We start from the raw sequence: 14,495 nt of genomic DNA, 5'->3' as shown, positions 1-14,495 counted from the left end.
CATCACGGGATGATAAGTCCTGCGGTTGTTCCCGCCGCGTCAGGCATCTCGCGACATTTGCCCGCGACGCGCCCTCCTTTCCGAGACCCGTGGTCTGGGTCGGAGGACTGGCAATGGGAGTAGGTCACTGAACATTTTGGTGTCATGAAAACTGCGTGGAAGAACCCTAGTACTATGGGCTTTTAAATGTTCGGAAAGTGTGGAGGATGTCAAATTTAAAGCTTCCGCAAACACCGCTCCGAAAATGCGGCTTTGTTTGTCGTTGAAAAAGGTTTCTCGTCCGGTATTTAACGCACGGACCTGCAATTCCCTGGAGCCTCTGGCATTGCTATTCGTCTTTCTTCTCAGGTCTCCAGAGTGTCCTCTCTCTATCCTGTCTGATAGACAATCTGTTTCCGCTGGGATGAATACTGTCAGAACATCAGGCCCGTATATTTTCCCTTGTTCCGAGCACTCTTGTGCGTGGAGCGCAGCTGCGCTCGATTTCCGGATAGCCGGCGGGCAGTGGCGTGCCCAGGCAGGCTGTCAGTGATGACTACCTCGTTTTCTGTTTCGGTACCAAGCAAAGCTGGCTGATCTGGGGGAGGGGGAGGGGGATCTGATCTGGTTCATTTCCAAGACGACTGGACAGGACCGTTGGTTCTCTCCGCTTTCTCACAAGGTTGTCGTGGAAGGAAGACTTTTGGGTCCCGCACCAGTTAACACCTGGGCGCGCGCTTGCCTGGTGGGCGAGAGTGACGGCGGGTGCATCTGGCCGCGGAGCTCTGCTTTGTATCTTCTGGCTATTTCTGCCCGAGCACAGACTCAAAGGCAGCTGTGTGGGAAGAGCCGGCCGGCGCCGTCGCTGGCCGGCTGGCGGCGGCGACAGCGACCACGCGCTCGGTGCCGATTTTGCCTCGAGCGCGTGCACAATCAGGCAGCGTCGTAGCACGTTCTGAAAATGGAGTGTGAAGGTCAAATGCATTTGGGGAAAGCCCTCTCCATGCGTCGCCACAGGATTAATGGGATTTTAGTGAAGTAGCGGAGGGCTAGCCACCCCCCCCCCCCCCCCGTGGCTCTCATGATGCCACGTCTAAGCGTTTTGGACGGTTCTGCTCTTCTGGACCACGGTGGGACGCTGGGCCTGGTCAAGGGTAGCGAAAGGAGGCTTTATCGCTCCCCTCCTTCCTCCCGGGAAGGGCGGAGGTTCGTGTTGTGCGACGAGCAGCTTGGCCTAGACGCAAACATTACGTCCTAAAAGCGCAACGATTAAGGACTTTTTACAGGATACCCGCCTGTTAGCACGCATGTTATGCAGTGTTTTGCTGCTGGCAATCGTTAGGCATCGTTGTAAGCTGTGTCTCATGGGGAGAGAAAGGCCACCTTTCTTCTTGTGCGAGGGAGTGAAGATCAGCCGCGGGTTTTACCAAGGCCGGACAAAGCGCCTTGCTGAAGCGTCTTTGATTTACCAGAGGTGATCAGCGGACTGCCGTGCCGTGGGTTTGTCTCGCGTGGTGCCGGTGGGCATTCGGTGAAATGTTTAGTACCATGCGTGCCTGTCACCAACGTTGTGGAATGACGATTTCCAGATCGCCTGCGCCGACGTTGTAGAAGGTCGAGGCGTTCAAAACGATCACCACATGTACTAATTTGTTTTTTGTCGTTTATTTTGCTTGCCATGGTTCAGGATCTATACACAGATTACTAGCTTCATGCATGCCACGTTTGTCCAGTTAGGCTAGGTACTCTATCAATATTTGAGCCCAAAAGACACTCGTCCTCCAATCAGCGAGCCTGCAGGCGTTTCCTAGAACGTCTTCTCGAATGTGAAGCGGCTGATCATGTCGTAGGCCCACTTGGGCTGGTCGAAGGGCAGAATGTGGCCGGCGTTTCGCACCATGACCTGGGTCAGGGCGCCGGCGTGTCGCTCGTAGCCGGCCACCTCGCCGTCCACGCGCCAGATGTGACGCGTCGAGTTGATGAACTTCTGCTGGCCCTTCCACGGCAGCTTCCGCACAAAGTTCTCGGTGCCGATGTAGTCGATGATGACGTCCATCTGGCCGTTGTAGATCATGACGTTGTAGTCGTTGTCGAGGAGGGTGACGATCTTGCCGCGGACAGAGCGCATGAAGTCTCCCTCTAAGTGGACGTAGACCTCCGTGCCGCCGTGGTAAACCAAGCTGCCGACATGGATGGCTTTCCGCGTAGCCGTGGAGGTGAGGAAGGCAGGGTAGTAGGAGAACTCCTTCGGAGTGCTTTGCAGAAGGTAGTTGTATACAAAGCCCAGGCCAGTGATGAGCTCATACTCCCCCATAGCGGAACCAAAGGCAGCAAATGCCTGCAGGTATTCGCCTCTGCGAATGAGGTCTTCGGTTACGTTCTGCTGGTGGATGAACATGTCTCTGTCCCGAGCCGTGATCAGACCGACGTTGTAGAGGAAGTCGCCGTAGTCCAGCTGGTCGATGGGATCGCATAAACCGTCTCCGATGGCCAAGCCCTTCAGATTGATCTTCAGCTTGGCCGAGGGGTTCTCCTGGTGAATCTTGTAGGAGATGGCCGGCACGTACTTGCCAGCGTACGACTCGCCCGTGACGTAGAAGTCGTTACCCTGGTAGCTGTCGAAGAGGGTGAAAAACTGCGCTAGCGCCGAGTACAGGTCCCGGGCGACGTCTTCCTCGTTGTTGGCGTAGCCGTCGTTGCTCTTCGTGAAGCTGAAGCCGGTGCCGACCGGGTTGTCGATGTACAACATGCTGTGTGTGTTGTGCCAGCTGAAGTCGCGCGGGTGCAGTCTCATCTTGGCGTCGACGCTGAACGGACCGTTCTCGACGAAGAGACCGAACATGCTGGAGCCGCCGGGTCCTCCCTGCAGCCAGAGGACGACGGGTGCGTCGGCCGCGTGGTTCTTGGCCGGGAAGAACCAGAAGAACATGTTGGAGTTGTGCGTGGCGTTGACGGTGAGGAGGCCGGCGTAGCTGTCAACGTCCGTCTGGAGGTCGGTGACCCGACTCAACTTGCGTCCTTCCTGCATCTTGCCGTTCTGGATGTACGGCGTGAGAAAGAGCGGCTGTCCAGCGGCGGCATCGACTCGGTGAGGCGGCGCCGGTGGGAAAAATCGACCGAGCGGTGTGTGCAGGGCCCAGGCGGGCACCAGGGCAGTCAGAAACACCAAACACGACCACATGGCGGCACCGACTAGCACTGTTGTTGCGCCGCGTCTGGCTGGTAACAGGCCGCGGCCGGGGCGTCGCCGGACGGGGGAGAGTGCTGGATCCGATGTCACGTGTTCTGTAGCACAGCGCCACGTGGTGGCGGACGCTGGAAGTAGTGTCGGGGTGATGGCCTCTTTGTTTATGGGCATTACGGTGAGCCAGAAGGAAATCGCTCAGCGCATGGCCACTGTATACTGCCTTCTTCGCAGTAAAAGGGGCAGAATGTTCATTGGGCAATAGCATGATCATCACGTGTGTGAGTGAACTCTTACGGAATTTGAGCTATTGGAAATAAACTCCTTGGCTTTTTTATCACGTTCCCGTAAATCGTCGGGCAGCCATTTAACAGAAGAAAAAAGTCTCAGCGTCCGCACAAGAGCGCTTCCAACCTTCCTGGGTTTTTGGGAGAAAATAGTATTAAGAATTGGCTCACTGTTCGATGGTCCGTATCACCCCCCAATGTATACGCCCATTCCTGTTTACCGTTGTTGCTGGCACCGGTAGATGAGTGACCGTGCCTTGAGTTCAGTGTCAGTTTGCCGGCTTCCTTTCACGGGGAGGGAACAGTAAACGCCGCGTCGCAATTGCCCAGACCAGGGGCAAATTAAGTTATTGACGAACAATTCCTCCGCGTTCAGGTCAAAGTAATAAATGGCAAAGTTGTCATCATTACGATAGTGTAATGGGTGTGTTTTGTTCCTGAGTAAAATAACTGTTAAATGTTTGAGCAGGTTTATTCCTGTGCATGCTCCATTGTTACATTGAACACGGGACTGGTAACGTACGTTGCGGACGTTGTAACATTTTTGTGATGCATATGAATCTCATTTCTTAGAACCTCTTCTCGGAGGTGAAGCGGCTGATCATGTCGTAGGCCCACTTGGGCTGGTCGAAGGGCAGAATGTGGCCGGCGTTTCGCACCATGACCTGGGTCAGGGCGCCGGCGTGTCGCTCGTAGCCGGCCACCTCGCCGTCCACGCGCCATATGTGACGCGTCGAGTTGATGAACTTCTGCTGGCCCTTCCACGGCAGCTTCCGCACAAAGTTCTCGGTGCCGATGTAGTCGATGATGACGTCCATTTGGCCGTTGTAGATCATGACGTTGTAGTCGTTGTCGAGGAGGGTGACGATTTTGCCGCGAATGGTGCGCATAATATCTCCCTCCAGATGCTCGGAGACCTCTTCGCCATTGTTGTAGACCAAGCTGCCGACGTGGATGGCTCCTCTCGTCGCTGTGGAGGTGAGGAAGGCAGGATAGTAGGAGAAATCGGTAGGCGCGCTCTGCAAAAGATAGTTGTAGACGAAGCCCAGTCCGGTAATACTGGTGTATTCTTCCATGGCTTTGTCGAAGGTCCGGGAGGCCATGACGTAGTCACCCTGGAGAATGTATTGTGCTGTGATGTTCTGCTGGTGGATGAACATGTCCCTGTCCCGAGCCGTGATCAGACCGACGTTGTAGAGGAAGTGACCGTAGTCCAGCTGGTCGATAGGATCGCATATACCGTCTCCGATGGCCATGCCCTTCAGATTGATCTTCAGCTTGGCCGAGGGGTTCTCCTGGTGAATCTTGTAGGAGATGGCCGGCACGTACTTGCCAGCGTACGACTCGCCCGTGATGTAGAAGTCGTTACCCTGGTAGCTGTCGAAGAGGGTGAAAAACTGCGCTAGCGCCGAGTACAGGTCCCGGGCGACGTCTTCCTCGTTGTTGGCGTAGCCGTCGTCGCTCTTCGTGAAGCTGAAGCCGGTGCCGACCGGGTTGTCGATGTACAACATGCTGTGTGTGTTGTGCCAGCTGAAGTCGCGCGGGTGCAGTCTCATCTTGGCGTCGACGCTGAACGGACCGTTCTCGACGAAGAGACCGAACATGCTGGAGCCGCCGGGTCCTCCCTGCAGCCAGAGGACGACGGGTGCGTCGGCCGCGTGGTTCTTGGCCGGGAAGAACCAGAAGAACATGTTGGAGTTGTGCGTGGCGTTGACGGTGAGGAGGCCGGCGTAGCTGTCAACGTCCGTCTGGAGGTCGGTGACCCGACTCAACTTGCGTCCTTCCTGCATCTTGCCGTTCTGAATGTACGGCGTGAGAAAGAGCGGCCGTCCAGCGGCGGCATCGACTCGGTGAGGCGGCGCCGGCGGGAAAAATCGACCGAGCGGTGTGTGCAGGGCCCAGGCGGGCACCAGGGCAGTCAGAAATACCAAACACGACCACATGGCGGCACCGACTAGCACTGTTGTTGCGCCGCGTCTGGCTGGTGACAGGCCGCGGCCGGGGCGTCGCCGGACGGGGGAGAGTGCTGGATCCGATGTCACGTGTTCTGTAGTACAGCGCCACATGGTGGCGGACGCTGGAACTAGTGTCGGTGTGATGGCCGCTCTGTTTATCTTTGTATAAATGGGCACGCAAGAAGCAGGGGCTCCGCCGCCTGTCAAAGTTGGGAATAACATGCAGTCTCCTTGAGTGTTCTCTATTGGTATGTAACGAGAATTTAGTGCTGGATAAAAAAACCAGGGGGGGGGGGGTTGAGGGTTTTATTTGAGACAAGTCCTTTGGCCGATGGAGAAATGTAATTATACTTTAAGGTGGGTATATGCGGTGTTGTTTGTCAGTTCGGTGATTTTTCTTATTTTCAAAGCACTGATCTTCCGAACTGATGTAATTTATTGGTTTTATATCTTCATCCTAGTAATTGTTTTCGCGGTGTATTTCAGCTTCGCAACGAGCCCTATTTCGGAGCACCTTGCTCCGGGCGCAGCGCTCTCATCTCCCCTCCAGCCTCGTGCGGCGTGTGGTGAGGGAGCCTCGTGCGGCGAAGAGCCGGCCGCCGCTGGCCGGAGGCGGCCTGAGCTACGCGGGTCGACGGCGACGGATCGGCCGTGTTTTTGTGCGGCACACGGCCGGCGGGCTCGCGCGCCAATCAGCCCCGGGGCCCCCGTCGGGCTGCCGGCCGCCGCGGCACGATGGGGCGGCCGCCGGGCCGGCAGCCTGTTTGCGTGTCGGCTGCGCGGCGGCCCAAATGGCCGATCTGTCGGCGCCATGCGGCAGGTCGGCCGCAGCCGGCCGCTTCGATCGCTCCGGCGGTCGGCTGCGGATCGGCGCGGCTGGCCGGGCGCGGCTGCGCCGGCTCTGCAGCTCGAGTTCACCGTGGTGCATGGCTGCGCCGCTGCTGCGCTCCCCTCGGCCGATGCCCATTTGGTCGGTGAAACGCGCTCTTTACGGCCCCAAAGCGGCCGTTCTGCAATGAACGATGTCTGATAAGTTACGCCATATATTTCGCCACGTGACAATACCAGACGCTCGTGTTGATCCTGGCCGCAGGAGTGCCGTAGATGCGAGACGCCTGTTTGTCCTCGCAACGGCGGCGTCGCCTCACGACATGCCTGTGGGACCTTCACTGGGCCTGGTGGCCGCTGCTGCGACTGCCTGTGATTCCGATTCTGCTTGCAATTCTGCGCGTCGGGCCGAGCCGAGGCGTGCCGAGGAGAAGGCGGCTGGGCGCTGCCTGCAAGCGCACATTCGAGCCACGTCCCCGGGGAGGGCCGGCGGCCGCGCGCGCTGGAGCGGCGCTGAACGAAGGCCCGACGCAGCTCGCCACCGGCTCCGCGCCGGAGCTAGAGACAGGATGGATGCGTGGCGAGCGGACGGAGCGCCGTCGGACGCACGTGGTGGGCTACGCAGAGCCCTGAGTTCCAGCTGTCACCGGGCTCGTGGAACGTGGCGGTTTGGCGCACCGCCTACCCGGTCCTCGCGACTCCCGGGGGCGACGCCGGTCGCCCCTCAAAAGGGTTGGCAGTCTGTTGTAGACGCGCTGACTCGACCGTGGCTGAACGGGAGCTGAGCAGGCGCTGCCAAGTTGCGCTGTCTGACTCTCACTGTCTGGCGGCTGACTCGCCGGTGGTGCCGTGTCTGGCGGCTGACTCGCCGGTGGTGCCGCAGCGGTGGGGTCGACTCGCCTGCTCTCTCCTGATCTCCTGAGGACGGGGGGGGGGGGGGGCACCGATGGAGAGAGCGCGCCGCTCTCGATTACGGGCCGGAAATGGATGGCTCGGTTGGGCGGTGTTTTTGTCCGGTCACGGCTCGCCGGTCATGGAAGCGGGCCGGCCCGGGCGCAGAGGCGCGGCCCGACGTCGGCCCGTGAGACAATGGTTGCATGACGTCATCGGCAAATGTCCGCGCTGGGCGCGGGCAGGCTTTATTTGTTCATTCGTGGCTGACTGATGGTGATGAAGCTTCACAAACGGAAACGATCAGGAGCAATCTTTTTGTAGTGTTAAGAAGTTGCGCAAGCCTGCGTGTGCTTGTCCAGAGCGAGAGCAGTAGCGGATCGAGATGTGGACGAGGGGCTCGGTCTCAACGAGCCACGAATCGATTCATATACCGTCGCATCCTACATGTACATTATTACATTATGCATAATTATATGATAATATAATAGTTTGTGTTACTATATGATATGTAATTATGCATTTACTTTGTTAATATCGTCGTGGATCTGCACCCGTCCGCTTTTACTATTGTTGTCGACAGCGCGCGACGCTGTGACGTCACGAACTGGCAGCGCGCGCGCCGCCTCCGGAAACAAAATGGCGTCGGCTTCTGAGAGCCAACTTAATTAGCGGGGATCTGATCTGATCTGAGTGAAGTGGCGGCGACCGGAGCACAGCCTGCAGCGCAGCGTTCGGCCGGCGGGGTCGCCTGCAGCACGTCTGAACAGGCCGCGGCGCCGTAATTGAGGTCCGTGTTTGCTGGTCTCGTCGGTGTGGCGTTGTCTGGATGTGGAAATCCGACCTTGGGTTCGGCTATGAGTCTAGAGTTGGGTCGTCGCCCACGACGGCTGGGGTGATGGATAGCGACACTCCATCACCCGAGATGGTTTATGCGTGGCTGGACCCCAAAATTATTTAACGGGATTTTGTTCAAGAGTGGCGTTGCACTCAGTACCTTCAGGCTACCGGAGAGTGATGATGAAGAACGGCAAAACACCGCTTACAGCGATGGAGCGCACATTGTGTGTTGCAGGTGTTTTCATTTGACACCAACGGTGTCAAATAAAATCCAACGGTGAAATTATCGCTGGAATGTAAAGTCCTTTGAGAGCTTGAAACCGTGCGGTTGCTGATGGTATAGATGACGTGTGAACAAAAACACATGCAAATGGTTATCAGTTTGGTGTAAGCCCTATTTTTTCGTGACAGCGCTCACGTAAAAAGGCTTGTGGGCGCTCAATGACCCCAGCGATCGGCGTGCCCCCGGACGCCAATCATTGATTAAATACGGCATGGTTCGTGCCTCCTATGGCTGGTGGCCGCGGCTGGGAGACGTTTTGTCTCCACCATCGGACCCTGGGCTTCTGAAGCAGCCATCGATCGCGCCCGGCGCAGCACTCGACAGAGCTCTTCACCCGCCGGCTGGAAGTGGAACAAGTCGGAACTTCTGAGAGACGTCTCGACTGGCCGCCGCTCGGCCTCACCGTTACGCGAGAAGCGTGGCGATTGGCGTTCGACCGGCCAGGTCACGGCGGAGCCAATGCCTTGGAATAGTTTCTGATCGACACCGCCAGGCGGATTCCATTAAAACTTCTGCCAGTAGCTGGCTGAAATAGAGTGATCGGGGTTCGCATAAGGCATGCGAAAGGATTTGGCTGCCAGTTTGTCCAGGCCGTAAGCCTTGAATACCGACATCTGGTGTCGGGCATTGCGCGGTGTCAATATACCGCCGACGTATCGCGACCGCCGGCGCTGGTGAACGGTCCGTATTTGAACGATCGGATGGTGCATGCTCTCGTGGTCTGCGTGCCCCGGCCGTCCGACCCGGATGAGGCTGAGCGCGGTAATAACCCCGTGTGCAAAACCTACCGTCGTTAGCGACGCGACCCACCGTCGTTAGCGGCGCGACAATCATGCCGGAGCCAAACAACGCGCTGATTACGCCTCGCCGCTAGCGAGAGGAGCGGCGTCCCGGAACGGCCCTCGGGCCGCGCCTGCAGCGGCCGCGGAGTCGCAGAGCCCCGGGGCCCAGCTACGCCAGCCCCCGTCCGGTCCTCCGCCGGCCGCGCCTCGGTCCGAGCGCTGGAGTCGAGTGCCGGCGTCAGGTGGGCGCGCCGGTGCCGGCGATTGGTGCTCGGCGGGCGGCTCCGGTGCGGCGGCCGCGCCGAGGCAGCGCTCGGTACCGGCCGGCCGCGCGTGGGCGACTGGCGCCGCGTCACCGCCGCCCTGCCGCCCCCCGCCGCTGTTTGTCAGCGATGGTTTCCCTCTGCGGCCGGCCTGCGCGGCTGGTCTGCGCTGCGCCGTCCGAGGAGCCGCCTAAGCCAAGCCGATCCCGACTCACAGGCTGGTAGCCTAGCCGTCGGACAAGATTTTATAACACATTTTTCGCGCGGGAAAAGGCCGCGCCAGGCCGCGCCAGCGCGCTGGGTAGCCACTTCTGACGTCCGGCTGTGGCTGGGGCAGCAGGGACAGGGGATGTTCAGAATCCGGCCGTGGCTGGGGCAGCAGGGACAGGGGATGTTCAGAATCCGGCCGTGGCTGGGGCAGCAGGGACAGGCGATGTTCAGAAACGATTTTCCGTCGGAAAATGAGCTGTGGCGGAGTGAACGATCCATTTTGATGACGTCACAGCGGCGGCGGCGGCTCTGTTTTGTCGGCGGTGAATGGGGCGGCCATTTGTCGTGATTTCCGGTCGCGGGGACGGCGAACGACGTCGGCCTCGTCGCCGGCCGACGACGCCGCCCGGCCGGCTGGAGCCGGTCTGGCGCCGTCCTGCCGTTGTCTGCCGGAGTCTTCCGATGGCCGCCAGATGCGACGGGGCACCGTACCTGGCGTTTCCGGCCGTGCCGGCTGGCTGCAGGCCCCGCCAGCCGGCCTCAGGCCCCGCCAGCCCTCCTCCCTCCCGGGCGGTGCAGCCGGTGGCGGCGCCGGCTCCGGCGGACGAGGGCGCCTCTGCGTCGGTCTCGCCAGCGGCGCCGCTGTGGACGGGCGGGCCAGATGGAGCGTAGAGGAGCCCCTCTCCGCCCGCCCGCCCGCCCGGCCCCGGGGCTCGCCAGGGCTGCATGTGGTTTGCGGTGTAAAAATGGAAAACTGACACGTTTTGATTATTTTATCAAGTCTAATTTTATCAAGTGCATTATGTCCCCCCCCCCCCCAAGACTATCCGTTGCCTTTGGTTAGGGTTACGGAACCGGCCTGGTGGGCCTGACCTGGCCGCGTCACGTGACACGCGTGTTTCGGTACTGGGCGACCGCGGCCAGCCGGGACCGCCGAGCAGCGGCACTCAGACCACCGGCATGAAACATGTCACCGCAGCACTGATGCCGCCCGGGCCAGGGGCCTGCAGGTGTTATGGGCCGTGTTATAGGCCGTGTTAGTCCTCATGATATGTCTGTTTTGTGAACTTCTTTTGGAGCCGCCGTTCCTTACGCAGGTGTTTGCTTGTGGTCTTGTGCTGTTGCAATTCGTGCAGACCGGGCACGCGTAACGCCCGCTTTCTTTGCGTTGCAGCAAATGGTGCAGACGGCGCAGATGGCGGCCCCATACCAGCTGCCGTCGCAGAACGGCGAGCCGACGGCCGTCAAGGCAGCCGACCTGACCAAGGAGGGCGGCGCGCTCTCGCCGCCGGTGGTGACCTCGCTGGCCGCCGCCGCCGCCGCTGCCGCCGCCGGCGCCCAGCAGAACGGCGTGGAGCCGCCAGCCGCCGCCAATGTGAGCAGTCTGGTCTGGTCTGTCAGCTGGTCTGGCAGGACAGCAGGAACAGCTGGTCTGAGGGGGAGGGGGGGGGGTGCGGGCAGGAAGGGTGCCGGCCGGGACAGGTGTCGGTGGTCGTCTGTTGCTGTTGTGGGTGCTTCCGGGGTGGGGGCAAGCGTCGGAACACATCTGGAGGGCACCCGTCGAAAGATCTGTGACCCTTTGTCTCATCTCAAAGTTTAATTAAGAATCTTCCAGGTTCCTTTATTCGGAGGTAAATAACTTTATTATTGTCTCATCCAGCCTTGGCTGGACGAGCTGTCCCATTTCAAAATTTAGGCTGCAGAGCGGCAGCGGACTGACGGTACTGCGGTAATGGCCAGGTCTCCGCTGTGGAATGTCGCTTCAGCGGAACAGGTCTGTGACTAATTAATGGCTCCACTGCAAGACCGAAAACATCCCTTTATGCCCCTGTACAGTGCTGCTAATATGCTCTAGGAGCAGCTGTTGGATACCGGCTTTGACTCGAAATGCATTCTGTAGTTCGTGGACACAAAGCAAATGAAAGAAGGCCAACGAAAATATCCAGCATATGCTATAATCCAACATCCATAATTGCCAATGCCACTGTGGCACTCATGTGGATGCAACACTTTCCAGAGCTCTAATCGTCGCGTGCACCCTCTCGAAGGTGTCCATAATAACAGGTCTCGTGAGGCGGCTCTTGCAGGTGTGGAAGCTCCCAGCGTTTCAAAGCGTGTTGCATAACCGTCCGTCCTCGATGCCATTCGCGGCGCGTCCCTGCAGCCGCGCCGCCGCCGGCGGGGATGTGCCGGGCACGTATCTGGCGCGCCATAAACCTTGGGCGGGCCGCGCTTGGACGTCGGCTCGGTGGCGTGGCCGACGGCGATGGGCGCACGCTCGACAGCCGGCCGACGCGGCTGGCGCGGTCTCCCCGGCGGAGGGCACCATTCGTGCCCGGAGGGTTGAGAGGCCGATTTGTATGCGGAACGAGAGGGCCAAACGGCCACTGTTGGCGGCGGGGAGCGGCGGCGACTGGGTGCGCTGAGCCGGCGCCAGATGCCTAAACGCTGGGGGCTTTTCGTACGTTTGTATATGTCCCTGGGGTATTAGATCCAGACGGCCGGTCTTCTGGCTGCTGTGGCTGCTGTCGTTTTGTTGAGATTGAGCCCGGCCGCGCGGGTACCGGAGCTGAGTACGTCCGTTTTTCCTTTGGCGTGCCTCGCTGTGAGACGAAGTTGTGATGCGCCATCGCGCACAGCCCTCTCGCGGCCCGGCGTGGTTACAGTGACCTCATGGCATTGTGGCCTAACACGTGACCTGTGCTTTGACGTGGCGGGGTCTCGTGGCTTCTCGTGCGATTCAACCTCACCGCTCGTGTGTTTGTGTGTATGTGTGTGCGGTGTGGTGTGGTGTGGTCTGACCTGACCTGACCTGACCTGACCGCGCCGGATGGCCCGGCGTGACCGGTGGTGACGTGACGGTGCCGCCGCCAGGCGCCGGCCGAGGGAGGAGCTGAGCCGTCAGGCAGCGCGGCCGAAGGCGAGGGCGCCGCTCAGCCGGCCGCCGCCGCCACCGCCGCCACGCCGCCCGCCAGCAAGGAACAGCCCAAGCGGCTGCACGTCAGCAACATACCGTTCCGGTTCCGCGACCCCGACCTACGCGCTATGTTCGGGGTGAGTGTCACCAGCCGGTGGGGGGAGGGGGGGGGGGCGGAGCGGGCGCGTCGGCGGCAGCGCGTCCGAGCTCGGTCACCGGCGACGCCGTCTCGCTGCGCGCGGCGCCACGGCGCGGGAGCTGCAGTTAGCCTCGTTGGAGCCCGGCGGGCTCCCGCAGCGGCTTCTCCGGTGGCTGACGCCGTGTGGTGTGTGGTGACTGAGAAATGGCCGGGAATCGCGTGACAGTCTCTGGACAGAGGCGGAAGATGAGGGAGTCCATTTCGCTGCCTGCCGGGACGATATGGTCGCAAGTCTGCGATAATGGAACCAAGTTAGCGAATTGATCGCCCCTCCCCTGGGCCGCCCTTCTGGGGCATCTCGACGGCTTGACCGCGTGGCTTCTCTGTATTTCTGCCGGACTACAGGCACATTTATATAGCGGTTGTGTTTTCGTTGCCGGCGAACATGCCTCGCTTAAGTTGTGTTTCACCATTTACCCACAAATAATTCCGATGTTTTCGTTGCGGGTGATGTTAGAAATTCTTTTACTTTGGACGTGCTGCCTGCCAGATTTATGAGCTCACTTACGAACCGTCGTCTTCTACCATTGCAAGGGAAACAAAAACCCTCCCGGTCAGGTGTGGCAAATTCCCATATGAAAACAAGGTATTGTGTCATCCGACTGGATGCCCAGTCGTGTTGTTCCTTTTCGTGCCAGAGAACGGCAGTATTGCTGGTCTGTGATGCTCTGTTTCAACCTGACGTAATCCCTTGTCTTTCAGCAATTTGGTCCGATCCTGGACGTGGAGATTATTTTTAACGAGCGAGGCTCCAAGGTAAGGTTTTCGGACATGCATCAAATTGCTTACAATGCCGATTCAATCACTGAAGCCTTGTGGAACCCTCGAGTAATTTGGTAAACGGTCAATGTGTTCATGCTGAGTGTCGTATGTAACATGGATTGGATAATGCATAATGCATTTGCCGCTTTTGACGCGTTGGGCATTTTTGCACCATAAATGGTTGATTGGTTGACCGTTCTCTTGCTGTGGTGTGTTCATGTGCGCGTGTAGTGTCGTGTTCGATTGTTTGCTGCCGGCCCGCTCCTGTCCGTCCTCGCCCCGGCCCCACACCCCGAGCATTGTGTGTCCCGCGGCTCCGACGCGATGGCAACTAACACCCTTCTTGTGCAGATCTAGTGCTTCAACTGGTACACGACTGCTCCCCTCAACTCCCCCGTTATTTCTCCGTCTGGTCCACTTCTCACGTGCCTCGGTGACGCTCCCTTGTCCTCCTTCCCTCGTGCTTTCCTGTCGCCGACTGAAAAGGGCTTGCTGCTGAGGGACTCATTTTAAGATTTTGCACGTTCTCCTTTTCCATCCTTAAGTATCTTATTACATTACCATCGATAAACGTTCCGCCCGAATGACTCCCCATCATGTGTTTTATTCGTGCGGGCCTGGTACCAAGATTTAAGCTGTTCGCAAACCCTGTGGCGTACGGCGAATGTTACCTACTGCCCTGAAACGTTCCTTGTAACATGGTTTTAACGTTGTTAACGCTACTCGGTCGGAGACCGGGGAACGCCGCAGTTGAAGGGATAGACCTACCAACGTTGTCGGCCTTTTGCATTCTGGAGCCTATTCTTCCCCACTAACGTTCTAAAGACCAACGCTGTCCCAAGAACAATCCTTCTCCCTGAGTGATCTGTCTTTTTCTCATTTGAAACAAATCCCGGTATGGTTCCGTCTGTGGCTCTCCTAGATCTTGTGTCCGATGGCCAAGACCACGTCTCGTTCCTGGTGGTACCCCGCCATCCTGGCCAGTACGAGAGTGGAGCCGCCGGCCCGTCCCCCTTTACGTGATCGTCATGCTAAATTGCGCCCGCTTCGTGCTAGTCGTTGACTGGTCGTGTTTTGTTTCTTATTATGTTCTGTCCCCCAGCATCCCTCTGAAT

At 58.9% G+C, this 14,495-nt stretch overlaps 3 protein-coding genes across 3 annotated transcripts in view; 1 reads left to right on the top strand and 2 right to left on the bottom strand.

Annotated features, from left to right (window-relative positions):
* LOC119090940 (RNA binding protein fox-1 homolog 2) overlaps window positions 1-14,495 on the top strand; it is a gene marked incomplete at its 3' end in the record, with an annotated part of 48,889 nt that overhangs the window by 28,653 nt on the left and 5,741 nt on the right. Inside the window, exons 2-4 of the mRNA XM_037213667.1 lie at window positions 10,677-10,877; window positions 12,377-12,556; window positions 13,321-13,374. Coding sequence (XP_037069562.1) covers window positions 10,677-10,877; window positions 12,377-12,556; window positions 13,321-13,374 — 435 coding nt within the window. The remainder of the gene's footprint in view (window positions 1-10,676; window positions 10,878-12,376; window positions 12,557-13,320; window positions 13,375-14,495) is intronic.
* On the bottom strand, window positions 1,626-3,352 carry LOC119090938 (venom serine carboxypeptidase). Its single transcript, XM_037213665.1, has one exon. The coding sequence runs from the start codon at window positions 3,335-3,337 to the stop codon at window positions 1,787-1,789; it is 1,551 nt and encodes a 516-aa protein (XP_037069560.1). The 5' UTR covers window positions 3,338-3,352; the 3' UTR covers window positions 1,626-1,786.
* Window positions 3,904-5,451, bottom strand: LOC119090939 (putative serine carboxypeptidase CPVL). The gene has a single exon (XM_037213666.1). It carries the CDS (start codon window positions 5,391-5,393, stop codon window positions 4,020-4,022), a length of 1,374 nt encoding a protein of 457 aa, XP_037069561.1. The 5' UTR covers window positions 5,394-5,451; the 3' UTR covers window positions 3,904-4,019.

The sequence above is a fragment of the Pollicipes pollicipes genome, unplaced genomic scaffold (assembly GCF_011947565.3).
Source record: "Pollicipes pollicipes isolate AB1234 unplaced genomic scaffold, Ppol_2.1 Scaffold_3216;HRSCAF=3773_pilon_pilon_pilon, whole genome shotgun sequence".
In the NCBI taxonomy this organism is placed as follows: domain Eukaryota; kingdom Metazoa; phylum Arthropoda; class Thecostraca; order Pollicipedomorpha; family Pollicipedidae; genus Pollicipes; species Pollicipes pollicipes.
This window is presented reverse-complemented; position numbering and strand designations above follow the sequence as displayed.